Genomic DNA, 16,743 nt, shown 5'->3' with positions numbered 1-16,743 from the left:
CTCAGACGTTTACCATTTCGGTGAAACCCTCGAGCGCGGGTATGGTACTTACAAACCTAGAAACATAATCGGTGTGAACCGGGATTCGAACCCACAATCATAGGTTTCTGGCGTGTCCAGGGGACGCAACTCTGCACAGCGAATCGCGGCGCCTTAGACGACTTGGCCATCAGGGTCCCCCTCGATATTCGAAATAATAAATCGGAGACATTGAAATATGACATTAATGACAGAATTGATACACATGTGGTTGAAGATGTCACTGTGGATAATACATTAATAATCGATCTGTATTAAACAAATCAATGCGTTCGATTGTAGGTTTTCTAGCTGATTAAACTATATTGATGTTTTAATGTGCCTTTAGATAACTAATCTGAGGCCATAGAAACAAAGTGCGGTTACATGTAGGTTATTTATTTTTCAGAAAATGTCAACATACATGTGTGAAAAAAAAGTATGATGAACATCGGAAAGACATTTGAAGGTTCCAAAACATTTTAGTCACGCTTTCGGTCAATATCGAACGAATATGAATGTGTTTACCGAACATAACATCAAACGTTTGAATTTGTACAGGCTAAATACTGCACTAAATCGATACAAGGAGTGATGAATGTAACTTTCCCGATATTGTTTCGCCGCTCGCCTCAAATCTATCCCCGGTAATAGTAAAGAGTCTGATAGGACGGGGTGCAGAACACCCATTTGACGATATCATCAACAGCATGATAGGATTCATAAAAAACGCAAGGCATTGACTGAAGTTGACACGTAAGGTATCTGAAAAAAGGGCATCCCGATTTGCAACATTCCACGTGTTACGTCAGTGTATCTGTACCTTTCCATGCCATAGATCTTCAGCAACCCATACTTGCAGTAAAAGGTGACTATGCTTGTAGTAAGAGGTGACTAACAGGATCGGGTGGTCGGGGTGGCTGACTTGGTTGATGCATGTCGTGATCATCGATCCAAATTTCGTGGATTCATGCTCATGATATAAATCACTGTTTTTTCCTGACCAGTGAAGATCCGGGGTAGAATAGGTCTTCAGCAAACCATGCTTGCCATAAAAGGCGACTAACAGGATCGGGTGGTCGACTCGCTGACTTGGTTGATGCATGTCATCGATCCCAATTGCATGGATCGATGCTCATGATATTAATCACTGGATTGTCTGGTACAGACTCAATAATTTACAGACCGCCGTCATATAGCTGGAATATTGCTGAGTGCGGCGTAAACCAACCAACAAACCAACCACTCTTTTTTCAGGTCCAGACTCGATTATTTTTAGACCGCCGTCATATAGCTGGAATATTGCTGCGTAAAACAACAAATCAAACCAACCATTCGATACGAATTTGTATCACACGTGTCTTGCTTTTGAAGACCGTTTCATATACTTTGATCCCGAAGACTGTTTTAACCTTCATTTAGATTGGTTGGTTGGTCGATCCACGCACTTAAATAAATGCTTCAACCAAGTCAGCGAGCCTGACCACCCGATCCCGTTAGTCGCCTTTTGCGACAAGCATAGTCACCTTTTTTCAGAAGTCAGGAAGGCCGTAAAGCTGACAGGACGAAACGCAATAATTGTACATCTTTTCAATTAACGCAAACAGTCAAGTGGCAATTAAGCGATCTAGATGCTAAACATAACATGATATTCTCTGTAATCTCCTTGCCAGTTAAATATACATAATGACTGGAGTACATATAATAATCTTTCTTTAAGTAAGTTTTCGTTACATGTATACATGCATATCAAAATATACGCCACGAATATTATTTCTGTATCATCTTAAGAACATTAAGTGTTATAAAGTGGCGAGGCTAATAATTTCCAGGTCGGAATGGGTCTGAACCACTGGAAGAAGACGGGTTTCCTCATTTGGGTTTGGCGCAAAAGTATCGATTTTCATTCGTGCAACGCATATCAGAAAATTTCGATTTTACGTACGCGAGGCAAAATTCATTTGTTGTATCCCCCCCGGGTTCCCCTGGATTCCAAACCGGGTTAACTATTTCCGTGCCATCTACCCAGTGGTACTTAAAGAGTCCATCCCCGGTATTCAGGTCAGACCCTCCGATCCACAGGTGGTCCCTTTTGAGGTCTGAAACAGCAAAATTGTCGAATAAGGTTCTAGTCTGTCAGGTTAACGCATGGATGACATTTTCTTTGAACGATAACACAACTCCAAATAGATGCTTCCGTGCCGACATTGCTATGTACACCAAATGTCCTTCGATGGCGAAGTGGTTTTAGCGTCCCGGTCGCCATCGAGGGAAAGGAACGTGTCTTTTTAACAGCAGTGTATCAACATTATACATATGAAAGTGAAAGAAATCATCGTTTATTCTTGGTAGACGGGAAACCAATTCCATCGGTTGCACCACTCAGTCTACGACTCCACTAGACTGCAACACCCCCACCCCCCACCCCCCCACACACACCACCACCCCCCCCACCCCCACCCCCACCCCCCCACACACACACACACCACAACCACTGCTGTTTTACAAACTCCTACTTAGGACTTAGTATCTCCTACGTAGGACTTAGTATCTCCTACGTAGGACTCACTATCCTACGTAGGAGATACTTAGACAAAAAAAATCACCTTTACCCTACTACGCTTCCGTACAATCCTAAGGCCGTACGACATCGCGTGCTGAAATCAGTACTGGGTATACAGTTAAAAACACGACAGTTTACAATTTTTTGCCTGTTCTAACACAATTTGTGAGTGACGATTTTTTATACCGATTTACACAATCATCGAATGTAATTTCTAAACATGAATGTATTGGTGGAAAATAAATAATATGCCTGAATCACGTTTGGTTAAGAAATGTTATAACTTATTATTGTTAGACTGTAGTAATGGTAAATCTAACTGGACATCAAAAGTAAAACACATTCTATTCTCTACTGGTTTTAGTTACATATGGGAACAACGATTTATAAGTAAAATCTCCAGCTTTCTGTCGGAATGTATACTCCGTCTTGAATTATCTTATGAACAAAATTGGCACGCAGCTCTTTCACCAAGTTCAAAATCAACTGACCCGGGATTCCGGGGAAGAATAGGTCTTCCGCAACCCATACTTGCCGTAAAAGGCGACTGTGCTTGTCGTAAAAGGCGACTAACGGGATCGGAGGGTCAGGCTCGCTGACTTTGTTGATACATGTCATCGATCCCAATTGTGTGGATCGATGCTCATGATGTCAATCACTGGGTTGTCTGGTCCAGACTCGATTATTTTACAGACCGCCGTCATATTACTGGAATATTGCTGAGTGCGGCGTTAAACAACAAACAAACAAAACAAAATCAACTCTTTACAGTCTATTCAAAACAAATTTCGGCTTAGAAACATATTTAAAAGAATTTTCAATTTTTAAATATAGACGTGCCCTTGCGCAATTTAGATGCTGTTCCCACCAGCGCCGGGAGGTATAAAAGAGAGTTAAAATCTGAAAGGCTGTGTCTTGCTTGCAATCAAAATCATATTGAAGATGAATTTCATTTTATAATAATTTGTGATCGATATGTACTTATATACCCAAAAAGGTTTACCTGTACCCATCCATACATACATTTGATATTTTAAGGGCATCAAATAATATATTAATCATTCAAAATCTACCCGTATTCATTTACAAAGCAATAAAACTACGTCTTGTGTAAATCTCCTAGAATTTACCTTTTTATTATAATGTTTCTCTCTCACTGTATACTCGGTATTGTATAATGGGCCTGTGGCCTACAATACATAATGAATTAAGACTATATAAACAAGAATGGTTATGAAACTACCTTTCTTAATACCATGCTTACCTGTTCTTTAAAGTCCTGGTGAAAGAGATGTTTTTTTTATATTTTATTGAAAACGAGTGCTGGTCAAACAGTTCTAAGCCTAATAAACAAAACCAACATTTTTGAAAGAGTTTTTAATTATATTTTTCAACACAATTTCCCTGCTTTTCAATACACTTCTCATATCGATAGTGAAGCTTTTGATTTCCAGTTAGGAAGAAGTTTTCTGAAACCACCCTGAAAAAGGTGTGAGAAGAGACATTGTCATGAAGTAGTAGAACTCCAGTAGTCAACATTTCTCATCGCTTTTCTTTGATAGAATCCCTCAGGTGATGACGCAAATTAACATAGTAGGCACCGGTAATCGCCTTTTCACTTTTCACTCTTTGGGTGTACTTTTCTCTAAAGTCAAAAACTTTATGCCTGCTCGGTACTTGTTCTCTTCCGGTTGGACCCCAATCACGTTCAATGGCTGACATTAATAAACAAACGGCCTCAACCGACCACATACACTTGCAACGAACTACTCAAGCAATGTACGAGATTAACTATGGTCCACATTTGAAAGATAGGCAGTCTCAAAATTCTTTTTACCAGTCCTCTTTGCACAACATATGGATAAACGCGTTACAGCAGTGCCGCCCCCCCCCCCCCCCGACCAAAACAATTCGCGGATAGAATCGCCAGTCAAAAGAGACTCATGGGATGGATGACGTCACGTTCAATAGTGACGTCATCTGGTTTGTTCTTTGACGTTTCCATATTTGTAAAAGTGGTTTAGTGACATTCGTGTTGATTGCAGTAAATGATTCAAAAACCGATATTGTTGTTTCTTTTTATTTGATAACAAATCTCATCCATTTTAGCTATAATGACGGTAACGCTCTTTGAAAACAGCGTTACCCTTATAATAACACATTGTTATTAAACCTCAATTCATGATATAAACATATCATGGGAAACATCTGATAAAATACTTGTCCCTTATTTCAAATCTACCCTGTGGCATAGTCTGAATGTTTCTAAATCTGAAAGAAAATTTAATTTAACATAGAAGTAAACTTACATATGTTTCCATTCATGATTCGCGAGATTGCCTCTCGATGTATAGTGTCTTTTAGCATCATAAGCCTCGACCCTGTACTGAGTTCTTGGCAGGCGGTCTCCGAGTCGTTCCACGCCCTCTTGTCTTGTGATCCATAGTAGCAGAGCTCAGATTCACGGTCAAAGAAAAACCCTTTCTTGGCTGGGCACCAATCTAACGTTGAAATGAACATCAATTTACTTTCCAGGGTAAATACATGTGCAGTTACTTGAAATAGACAACACTTATAACTGTTTGTTTCCAAGCCAATAACAATGACAAAATCATGTTTCCTGAAATATCATCTAATCTGAAAGGAACTACGTACCGTTCATAGTTGGGAATTGTTTTCGTTATAAATTATTTTTAAAGTGTTCATAAGCCAAAGAACAAACAGCAAAAACAGCAAAAATAATGTTTCATATTTTAAGTAAGTTAATGTTTCATACCACTTGCCTCTATCAATTTATCATTCAGTTATCATTTTTTCCCACAGTTACAAGAAATTATATAGACGTATAAATATCAAATCTCGTCATTTAAGTCCATTCATATCTCAGGTTGGTTGGTTGATTGGTTGTTTAACGCCGCACTAAGCAATATTCCAGCTATATGACGGCGGTCTGTAAAAAACGAGTCTGGACCAGACAATCCAGTGATTAATATCATGAGCATCGATCCAGGCAACATGCATCAACCAAGTCAGCGAGTCTGACCACCCGATCCCGTTAGTTGCCTCTTACGACAAGCGTAGTCGCCTTTTACGGCAAGCATTGGTTGCTGAAGACCTATTCTAGCCCAGGTCTTCACGGGTCTCATAGCTTAGGTTATTAATACATGTCATAGTGGACCCGTGAAGATTTCGGGGTAGAATAGGTCTTCAGCAACCCATGCTTGCCGTAAAAGGTGACTCTGCTTGTCTCATCTTTTTAATAACAAATGGTTATCAGAAATTGATCTAAGCTTTGCTTCAAATATGATTGAATTCCTTTATAGATGCCACCTACCTGTGGAGACTGCGTAGTATCGCTCCCCGGGAGATTGTGATGAAGTAAGAGGAATAAAGTCGTATATGAACGCCGGGGCGGGAAAGAGGGAGCAAGACAAACTCTGCTCGTTAAAGGTAAACATTGAACACCTAACGAGCGACATGCACTCCCTGGCGCATTCCATGTCATCTCTCAAGGATGCAAAGGTTTGCAATGGATTAATTGGCCTTGTTATTTTCAAGTCATTGTATTGGGCCAAGCCTGTGAATTGCAGCTTTTCACTGCAATGTCCTCTCGATTGCCTAGGATAGAAACGTAAAGGTATATCAAATTATGACAATAAGAGTGAGTGAGTGAGTTAACATGTAACGTCGTATCGGCATTATTTCAACCATATAGCGACGAGACCAAGTTAATATATTCACAATTTAGTTAATTATGCAAAGTCAATTACAAACAATTTATTAAACATATTTGACCATAACAGTATCATGTATACAGTTTTAAAACACGGGTTATAGGCCACCAGTAACCTAAGCTAGGCAACTCGTGAAGATCCGGGGTAGAATAGGCCTTCAGCAATCCATGCTTGCCATAAAAGGCGACTAACGGGATCGGGTGGTCAGGCTCGCTGACTTGGTTGATGCATGTCATCGATCCCAATTGCGTGGATCGTCGCTCATTGTGTCAATCACTGGATTGTCTGGTCCAGACTCTATTATTTACAGACCGCCGTCATATAGCTGGAATATTGCTGAGTGCGGCGCTAAACAACAAACAAAAACAAACAAACCAAAGCTAGGCCACTTCGCTGAGTACGTTTTAATGTCGTAATACTAAGGGAGCAATAACTTGATGACTTGGTTTGAGATCGGCATATTTTGTTCAGTGTTTAGGAGCTCAATTACTTCTATCCTAAATAAACACTATTTATCAATTATATATGTATATTTATAAATAAGAATGAAGAACTGTAGTCTTTGGACACTTTTCTGCAAGAAAAGGTCACATTAGTTTTTTCCTACAATTCAAGGGGCACAGGTGGCACAGTCGTCAAAGGCGCCGCAATTCGCTGTACAGCACGCCAGAAACTTATGATTGTGGGTTCGAATCCCGGTTCCCGATTATATTTCTAGGTTTGTCAGCACCATACCCGTGCTCGTGGGTTTCACCGAAGTGGTAAACGTCTGATACCTTTCCTCCTACATTAAGCTGACACATCGTGACATAACTGCAATACTGTTAAAAGCGTTAAAAAGCAAGGCATATGTAAAAAAAAGTATTCAGTAAAACACGGGCTTAATTTCTTTTAAAGACACAAATTGTAAGATCTGTATGTATGATTTATTTGCATGGAGATATATGATTATTATGATATATTATGATATGGGATCCATTATTTTCATTGACGTAACCAGAAGAGAGTCAAAACCTATTCCGTTTTAATCAGCATGATTACAAGGGTAGTGTTTTATGCATCTATTGACAATATGTCGGCCATGTGATGGCAGCGGAGAGCAGAAATGATCTTCTTATATTCACTACAACTCGATCCCTTGATATTTATTGATACATGCGGCAATGGGACTGTTTTGTGCTGATTCAAACTTAAATTTATCTTGTTAACAGCGGTACCGGCTGATAGAGGCGATTAGATGACTTTTGATCCAATAGTTAAATCCATGTATGTTTTATATAGATATATTTGGCATAACCATGTCAGGAAATAAATACTCGCTACGCAGTTCAACGGACACGTAACGCCAGCAGATTATCAATATGAAGTTGAAAATGCATTAATCATTTAATCATCTAATTCTTAGAATCGGAAGGTGTGTTCAATTAATAACGATTTTACATAGGATTGTTCAGGTCAATATATACGAAGCAGCTGAAACGACGCACCACAATTGTAGAAACGTAATATATTAACTGGTGCTGTCGTTCAGTGCATTAACCAATAGCAACAAAATAACCTGACGTTTAGTCGTTATCACCTCGAAGACCCCAGCAGTAATTAACATTAAGCATATTTCTGCGCTCTTTAAAAATCTTTATGCAGGGTTTAATGGTTTCTAAACATTTTGTCACTGCATTTAGATGAAACACTATGACCTGAAGATATGTAAATTGTGGCATGTGGGATGACAATTTGCTTCCGTTTTTGTTCTCGATCACGTTGTGTTGAACTCCGACTTAAAGAAACAATCCGATGTATCAGGAAGGGTTACATAATCGAGTGTTGGATGTGCTATACAAGAAAAGTCAAGAAAAACGCCTGCCTGTTTGCGGCCGACCATTTTACATCCTGGGTTTGGCAGCTCGGATTGTTCTTAAAAAACAATTCCTTTCAGACAATACTGAAGGAGAAACTTTCGGTCACAGGTGATACAAAATGAAATTGCCGTGAAAAAATTTATGGAAGTAAACTATTCGGCTTCTTCCAGAAAAGTGCATGTCTGGAAGCGCAAACACACAAACACGCGCAGAGACACATCAAAATATTTAATAGGGATAACGTGATACATGTATGTACCTTCATAAAATTACGTCGTATTTTGCTGGTTCTCAAATATAACCAAAATCCCATAACATTTGCTGTAACTTCGCTTTAGACATGATGTTAATTGTTTTAGCTTATGTTATTTAGCTTAAATACACATAGAACACCTCATAAATATTTTATATTGCTTATTACCAAAGACAACACTTTAAATTGAAAGTTTCGGTCTCCCAATTTCACGCAAAATCAAATTGACTTACCGGACGAGTAGCATCGCAAATACAAAACTAGCAACAGCAACCTGCCTGACGGTTTCGACCAGCAACATCTTCCAAGATGATTTCAGTCCAGACTTACTGTTATCATTCGAGGTCAGAAATGCAAATGACAAGCTCAACAGGTGTATTTCATTTAAGGTCTTGAATATTTTCAGATGGCTGGTCCTCATATAACGACAATACACTCAGGAATAACGATCATGTCAACAGCGACTCGTTTAATGTTGAGCCCAATATTGATTACCAATACATATTGACCGGCATGCACGGCGAGACCCATTTCTGTTGGCTGAATCTCATTTCTTCAATGGCCAATCAATATGTCCATCAATTATCTCCATGAAGGTTAATTCTCAACAATGCTGCATCGTATTGATTGGAGATGGTAGAATGCGTCGAAATAGTGAAATAAATCGGAATTAATGACAACAGAGACAAAAAATGACTACAAGCAGCTGTACCGAACCATACCAGAAATCAATGTCGAAATATATTTATTTGATCGTGTGTTCAGATCGAACATATTCTGACATTTACGATCAGCTTGACTCAATTTATCGGTTCATGATTTACAAACTACAGGCACATACATACTTGTCTGTTTTTTCATCATCGAGATATTTTAGTTTGATTAGAAGCTCTTGTCATGGTGACATAAGATCTTTTGGCTAGGCAAGAGGTGGGGGATTATCATGTTGCTAAATCTTTAAGCAGCAATCCGTATTGATATTGATTACTTTATGATCTGTGATGACATCCTAGAATAGCTTCAATTATTATAGACATGATAGAGATTACGTGATTTCACCTATGAAACCTATGAACACGGATGTATTGCAGGCAAAACACTCAGTAAATACGTGCTGAATAGGGCATGCCACGAACTATGGTAACTAAAAAAGTAAAAAACACAACGTAATTTACATAGCTATTACACAATCACACTGCAATAAACATTGCATTTCACAAACACATAATAAAATTAAAATGGAAAATGTTGCATTTCTTCAATCTGGACCAAGGTGTATTACCCCTATTTGTAGACCCGTGAAGATTCGGGGTAGAATAAGTCTTCAGCAACCCATGCTTGATGTAAAAGGCGACTATGCTTGTCGTAAGAGGCGACTAACGGGATCGGGTGGTCAGACTCGCTAACTTGGTTGCTGCATGTCATCGAGCCCAATTGCGTGGGACCCGTGAAGATCCGGGGTAGAATAGGCCTTCAGCAACCCATGCTTGCCGTAAAAGGCGACTATGCTTGTCGTAAAAGGCGACTAACGGGATTGGGTGGTCAGGCTCGATGGCTTGGTTGATGCATGTTATCGATCCCAATTGCGTGCGTGGATCGATGCTCATGATATTTATCACCGGATTGTCTGGTCCAGACTCGATTATTTTACAGACCGCCGTCACATAGCTGGAATATTGCTGAGTGCGGCGTTAAACAACAAACCAAACGAAATACCCCTGTTTGTGTACACATGTACGTGGATACTGCAATGTTCAGTTTTCTGACATATCACAGACATTTGTCAATATGTCAGAAAACTGCATTCTGTGTTAGTGCGTGCGTGGAATGTTATGATTTTGTGTGTTGTTTAACGCCGCACACAGCAATATTCCAGCTATATGAGGGCGGTTTTGTAAACAATTGAGTCTCGACCAGACAATCCAGTGATTGATATCATGAGCATTGATCCACGCAATTTGAATCAATGACATGCATCAACCAAGTCAGTGAGCCTGACCACCCGATCCCGTTAGTCGCCTTTTACGACAAGCATAGTCACCTTTTACGGCAAGCATGGGTTGCTGAAGACCTATTCCCTCCCGGATCTTCATGGGTCGTCAATCTGTCAATCTGAGAACCAATTCTGATTCATATACATAAAGAAACAGACCAAAAAGAAGGGGGGCACCATTCGTGCCACGGGGATGCCTACTTCTTTCCGAAATGTCCTGACCCGTGAAGATTCGGGGGTAGAATAGGTTTTCATCAACCCATGCTTGCCGTAAAAGGTGACTATGCTTGTCGTAAAAGGCGACTAACGGGATCGGGTGGTCAGGCTTACTGACTTGGTTGATGCATGTCATCGATCCCAATTGTGTGGGCCGATGCTCATGATATCAATCACCGGATTGTCTGGTCCAGACTCGTATATATATATATATATACAGACCGCCGTCATATAGCTGGAATATTGCTGAGTGCGGCGTTAAACAACCGACCAACCAACCAACATAAATGTCCTATCCCCAGACTTATTTTTTTCTGTGAGGAAATTCAACGTTTCACATATTATTTTTTCAGTAAACTTCAGATGACATTTTTTTCATTTTTGACAATTTGTCCCACACCTTTGAGAATAGCGGTGTAACTATATCTATGATTCTGTTAGCTTTTTCTCAAGTTGGGATATCGGTGTAGAAAGTTGATAAATAAAACGTTTTTACAGAATTGAACTCTTTACCAAGATTATGGTCTCATAAGCTAAGTGTATTGAAATGTGTTTTGCTCTAAAGAAAAAGTTAAAGTGTTGAATTCTGCCTGGTTTTGAAGTTATTGGTACTCATATCTTTATAACTTCTTTGATAGGCATTTAGAAGTTAGATTACTAAGTAATATAAGGATAAGAATGTATGAATGTAGTGACGTTTCGGTGTGGGGTCTAACACCGTTATCAAGCAAGTGATATACAGAGTTACTTACTTATATTGGAGATTGTACGTGCGCTTTCCGACTGCAAGCGTATGACGCACACGTGTCCGCCAGGCCATTTAATGTGTTTCCGAAAGGTAGGTGGTGAAATGGGGTTTAACGTCGTTTAAGTCCGGACTGATGCCGATTTATAGTGCTAGCTCACTGAGATACCATGCCGCAGTTTAACATGAATACCCCACTCAGACACAGTATACTGACTCCGAGCCGACCAGTCCTTGTTTTAGCAGCTTAAATGCTGAGCGCCAGACAGGGTAACAACAAGTACCATCTTTTAACGTCTTTTGGTATGACGCGGCCGGGGATCGAACCCCGGACCTTCCGCTCTCCGGGCGGACGCTCTACCACTAGACCACGGAGGCGGTGTTTCCGAAAGGGGGAAAAGGAAGTGGTGGTGCACCCCAGAGGGGGGTTTAAGGGCTGCTTATATAGTAATTTTGAGATTTGGAGATTTTGAATGAATGCCAAGAGTAGGTAGGGGGCGAACTAAGGGAGCTGTGTGTGGTGGGTGTTTTTTTTAGTTTATGTGATTTTGGTTATATTAGTTTATGCGACTAATTAGTCCTGTTTTAATTAAGTATATGCCTAAGGCTTGGAATTTTTCTAATTTATTTTGTGGATTTAGGATTGGTTCTAGAGTAAGTGCAGTATTAAGATTTAGGGTGGTTTGTAGTGTTGTTCGGTAGTGTGTGCAGGGGATGAGGAGATGTTCTTGAGTTTCTTCATGTTTGCAGTATGGGCAGGTTCCTGTTGCGTGTAGTTTAGCTATTTTAAGGTGGTTATTTAGTTTGGTGTGGCCTTTGTGTAGTTTAGTGATTACTCTATCGATTTTTTTGGTATGGGTGTAGTATTTTTGGTTTAGTTAGGGATTTTAAAGAATTTTCTGATTTGGCTATTTGAGTTTAGGTATATATTTTTTAGAAGTTAGAGTACTAAGTAAGGATATGAATGTATGGATGAACAACTTCTTTATTACAATTAAGAGCAGCGTTTCGGTGTAGGTTATAACACCGTTATCAAGCAAGTGATATACAGAGTATGGTTAACAAGTATATATACAGGTAGGGGGTTAAATGGGTAACACTTATGGAAGTGTGTTTGTCTAAGTACATCCACTTCTAGCATACTGCCCTTTTTTCCCCCTTACAATAATATTTTTAGAACCACATCTACAGCGGTGTCGATGTTTTAATATGTAATACTTTCACAATAAAGTTCGAACTTTTCTGTCACTTTGCAAAATCACAAATCCCCTATATCCCTTAGGCAGGCTAAGTAATTGTATAGAATCATGACCTGGCAAATGATTGATGATACAATCTGCGTTCATGAAAAATTCTATTAATGCATTTACATGCAGGCTTCTAAAAATACAAGTACTTGTATTGAGGTATGTTCAGGTGTCCATATCATTCACTATGAGAATCCAACATACAATAATCAAAAGACTCCTGTCATAACATTTAGTAGTGTTTAGTGCTGAATGTATCAGAGATCAAAGTTCCAAGAATGCAATGAACTGTCGTAATCATGAAGATCAGTCATTGTTTTACACACGTAAATTTTATTTTATGTTATAAGTGCAATAACATAGAATAATAAATAGCCTTGTCATCCATCACAGTGATGGATGAACAAAATATATATTACTGCACTGGATAACGGGCATAATGCCTATTTAAAGATAAATCCATATTCTTCAATATTATCGTTTTTACTTGTATTCAAAGAATACAAGGAGCGTATTGCTTATTGCATATTTCAAACTTTATTTTATGCCCACTGGGATAATAGATAACATATCTTGTTCACCTTAACAGTTCTCATTGCGGAATGTTCAACGATTTTTTTCATGTACTGGTTGATTTGGGAAAAGGGTATCGGTACACTTTAGTATAAATACATGTTCATAAAGTACCGAAAATTCAAATATACCTATGTGTGCTTCTGACATGTAATACCTGCCAATTGTCTATATCTGGTTTAACTTACAATTGTATCATCATAAACTACTGCATACACTATATGTCCCGGTTCAAATTAATACTGTTTGACCTGTAACGGGAACTATTCACACATGAGAGTGCAGATCCACTGGTCAAGTCATAAATGATGTTTCTGACGATTCGTAATATCAGGTAAACAGTCAAGCTTTTCGTTATTGGTCACTAAAGTCTTGAAAATATCAAAAATAGCCAAATGCGCTTCTGACATGTAAATACCTTTCAGTCCCTCTATCGCTGATTTCACTAGACTGTGGGGAGCAATCCTTTTAATCCATTTCATCTAATACTAAATCTGTCTTGAAAATATCAAAAATAGCCAAATGCGCTTCTGACATGTATATACCTTTCAATCCCTCTATCGCCGATTTCACTAGACTGTGTGGAGCAATCCTTTTAATCCATTTCATCTAATACTTACTCTGTCCTTCCCCTAGTTATTTTATCATGCTTTTTTTCTTTACGCATCCTTTGTTTTACGCCAGAACGCATCCGTACCATGCAATCCATTCAGGTTTTCTCTTCATCAGTGTCTTACATCAGCAAAGGTGTCAAAAACATTCTCATTGACAACTATGTGAGCAAATCTCTTTTAACTGTATCCAAACTCACCGTCAGTATCATTTCCATTGACAACATGAGAGACAATCCAATCAGGATTCATTTGTCGAAAATCCCCGTAATCACTTAAACCATAATCCCCTCAATTGTCCTCCCCAAATCAGCTTGTGATGCTTCTCGATGCCATGTAATCCGTTTTCAAGAACATTCCAGATCCACGCCAAGCGCCGTGGAAGTGATTGATCAGATAATTTAGACAATCGTCAACACAAAAGTCTACTGGGACAATAGGTGTGTTTAGATAGTTAACTGTGATTCTATAAGTCCTTTGATTGTAGCCATGCTTTTACAACAAGGGTGTGGGTATTTAAACCTCCAAACAGGAACGGCAGGTCATATACACCCTGATCCCTAAGTAATAACATCAAGGATAACCAGAAGATTCAGATTCAGACAACCCCAGCAGCCGAACTACACACATCGAGAGATGGATTCTTTGAAGGTGAGTCTTGTTTCACACAAATCCATCATATCTTAAAAAGAGGGTTCAATGTTTTTTGGGTTTTTTTAAATTACAGAATCGAAAAAACAAGTAGTTAAAAGCAGTAGTTTCACTGTGTCTTACTTGGTAAATATACTAGCATCTGTATTTAAACATCACATTGAAAGAATAATAAAGACGATGAAATCCATGTTTTCAATGAGACAGCTTCTAAACATGTCAAGATATTGCTTCCATACTCACAAAACGTTTATTTTTCATACTTCAGACAAACCAAGTGCCCATCCAGAAGCCTGTGAGATGTCTGTTCCCCCAAGAAGAAACATCTGTCCCTGTTACCAACACACAAGCCGTGTCAGCCCGTCCACAGACCACCCGTTTCAGCGTCACTGATATCATCAAGTTTTCCAAAACAGAAGACAGCCTGAGCTCGGATGACAGTGGAACAGACGCTCTCCACATCGCGCTAGATTCCTCAGCAGACGACACAGCATCACGTGATCTTTCAGCAGGAAACAGTAGTCATAAAGTCGACATGTCAGCTTCTGACACCCGGCCAGCTTTGGCAAGACGGCCTCTCGTCCAACAGGAACACTCTTTTGCCCACTCAAGTCCCTTGATCAGCGATTACCCCCGTCCGGCAATGTCCTTCTATCATGCCCTTCCACCAACCGGTAGTTTCACCCCACTCCATACGCAGTTACCACCCATTATGTTCCCATCTACGTACCCAGGGTTCCTGCCATATCAACCCCCGGTTTTCTCACACCTGCAATCCCACGCGATGACACTGCAGCATCAAAATGATACCAACAGGGTACTGTCAAACAGCGACGAAAGCGATGGTAAGTCATCAACAGTTGTCACGTTTAATTATGAAACAAATACTACAACAATTGGTCGGTAAAATAGTTTTATACTAATATAACTGCAACATGAGTATCATGCTGATTGTATAATGAAAAACAAAAACGTCCTGGGGAAATGTCCAACAGATTCAACATAATCGATCTTATCCTTGAGGTAAATACAAAATGGTACTGGCTGAAATGCTAACTATTTTCTTGTATCTTTCAGATGAAGGCAATGACTCTAGAAGCTGTTCTCCACCACCGAGCATCAGGGACCAAACCAGTCCAGCCAACAGCCTCACCTCCAGTGGCGTGTACAGCAACCCAAGTCCCATCGCCAGTCCTGTCCCAAGTCCATCCGAGTCTTTCCATTCTGCACCATCTCCCGTCAAAACTCCGATGGCCAACAAGAGAGCCCGAGCACCTGGCGGCCGCACATGTTACGCCCCGAATCAGGTCCGAGCTATGGAGAAAGCCTTCATAGACAACAAATACCCAGACTACGATGTTCTAGAAAAGATGTCTGCTGAGCTGGAAATACCCGTAAAGAAGATCAAGGTAAATACAGTTTAAGTTCAAGTGTGACTCCACAAATAGTCCATTATTCGGTAAAATATGAAGTCGTTTGCAGCGTTTGTAGAAAATACTCATTTCTCCTGAGCATCAGTGAAAGTATTTCTCCTGAGCATCAGTGAAAGTGAGCACTAAATACAGTAAAACATCGTTATGTCGAAGTTAAAGATTCTACGTGAATACTTCGAGTTATCCGACAACCGAAACTGATGAAAAAAGGCGTATGCAGTGACAAAGCAGAGACAAACAGTCCGCCACTGTGTTAATATAATATTCAACATATCATACGATTGTTTACCCTAAATATTCATCTTAAATCTCTTCTTGTGCTTCAGGTTTGGTTCCAGAACAAGAGGGCACGTAGCAAATCCCGTTATCCCGATATGTCTGCCCACACCATGGCTGCCTCGATGTCTGCTGTCGGTTATGGCTATCTACCCGGCGCCATGCCACTTCCGTTTACCGGCGGCCCTCGCATGATGCCTGTCTATCCGGGATACCCGTACCCTGGAATGTTCCCGTCGCCAATGTGCTGATTGATTGATGTTATTTGTGTATATATCATCGTTAAGTGCTACATGCAACGCTATGCAATTTGTATATATAAAAAATATTTATTGTGTGACATGTGATGAAATAAACGAATCAAATCTCCTACTCGTATTATTATAATGTAGATTGTGCTCAACGATGCTTCTTCGTAACAGCAATTGTTCGAAGCGATTGTAACGTTAACAATATGTGACACTAATTCACAAGGTTGGTGTGTTTGACGCCAGTCAGCAATCTTCCAGCAATATGAAGACGGTCTGTAGACAGTAAGAAGCAGCGTCTTACGGAGCTTCGGTAGCGGAGC

General features: G+C 39.8%; 2 protein-coding genes across 2 annotated transcripts; one reads left to right on the top strand and one right to left on the bottom strand.

Annotated features, from left to right (window-relative positions):
- Positions 1-476: 476 nt before the first annotated feature.
- On the bottom strand, positions 477-8,845 carry LOC139446677 (C-type lectin domain family 4 member G-like). Its single transcript, XM_071227950.1, has 4 exons — positions 8,661-8,845; positions 5,916-6,199; positions 4,891-5,082; positions 477-2,117 (listed from the first exon to the last, which is right to left on the bottom strand). Exons 1-4 carry the CDS (start codon positions 8,726-8,728, stop codon positions 1,891-1,893), a joined length of 771 nt encoding a protein of 256 aa, XP_071084051.1. The 5' UTR covers positions 8,729-8,845; the 3' UTR covers positions 477-1,890.
- A 5,603-nt stretch (positions 8,846-14,448) lies between these two features.
- On the top strand, positions 14,449-16,423 carry LOC139446265 (pituitary homeobox homolog Ptx1-like). Its single transcript, XM_071227618.1, has 4 exons — positions 14,449-14,463; positions 14,732-15,308; positions 15,541-15,872; positions 16,223-16,423. Exons 1-4 carry the CDS (start codon positions 14,449-14,451, stop codon positions 16,421-16,423), a joined length of 1,125 nt encoding a protein of 374 aa, XP_071083719.1.
- Positions 16,424-16,743: the final 320 nt, after the last annotated feature.

The sequence above is a fragment of the Haliotis cracherodii genome, unplaced genomic scaffold (genome assembly GCF_022045235.1).
Source record: "Haliotis cracherodii isolate W230 unplaced genomic scaffold, xgHalCrac1.p SCAF_6, whole genome shotgun sequence".
NCBI lineage: Eukaryota > Metazoa > Mollusca > Gastropoda > Lepetellida > Haliotidae > Haliotis > Haliotis cracherodii.
The sequence above is the reverse complement of the archived record's forward strand: the minus strand, read 5'-3'. Positions and strand labels throughout refer to the sequence as shown.

Bases quoted from the DNA above. Each gene is read 5' to 3' on its own strand.
- LOC139446265 (XM_071227618.1), top strand. The intron at 15,309-15,540 runs GTAAGTCATCAA...TGTATCTTTCAG, and splicing joins AAACAGCGACGAAAGCGATG to ATGAAGGCAATGACTCTAGA. The intron at 15,873-16,222 runs GTAAATACAGTT...CTTGTGCTTCAG, and splicing joins TACCCGTAAAGAAGATCAAG to GTTTGGTTCCAGAACAAGAG.
- LOC139446677 (XM_071227950.1), bottom strand. From the start codon at position 8,728: ATGTTGCTGGTCGAAACCGTCAGGCAGGTTGCTGTTGCTAGTTTTGTA. The intron at 6,200-8,660 runs GTAAGTCAATTT...TTTCTATCCTAG, and splicing joins TTTGCGATGCTACTCGTCCG to GCAATCGAGAGGACATTGCA. The intron at 5,083-5,915 runs GTAGGTGGCATC...TTTCAACGTTAG, and splicing joins ATACTACGCAGTCTCCACAG to ATTGGTGCCCAGCCAAGAAA.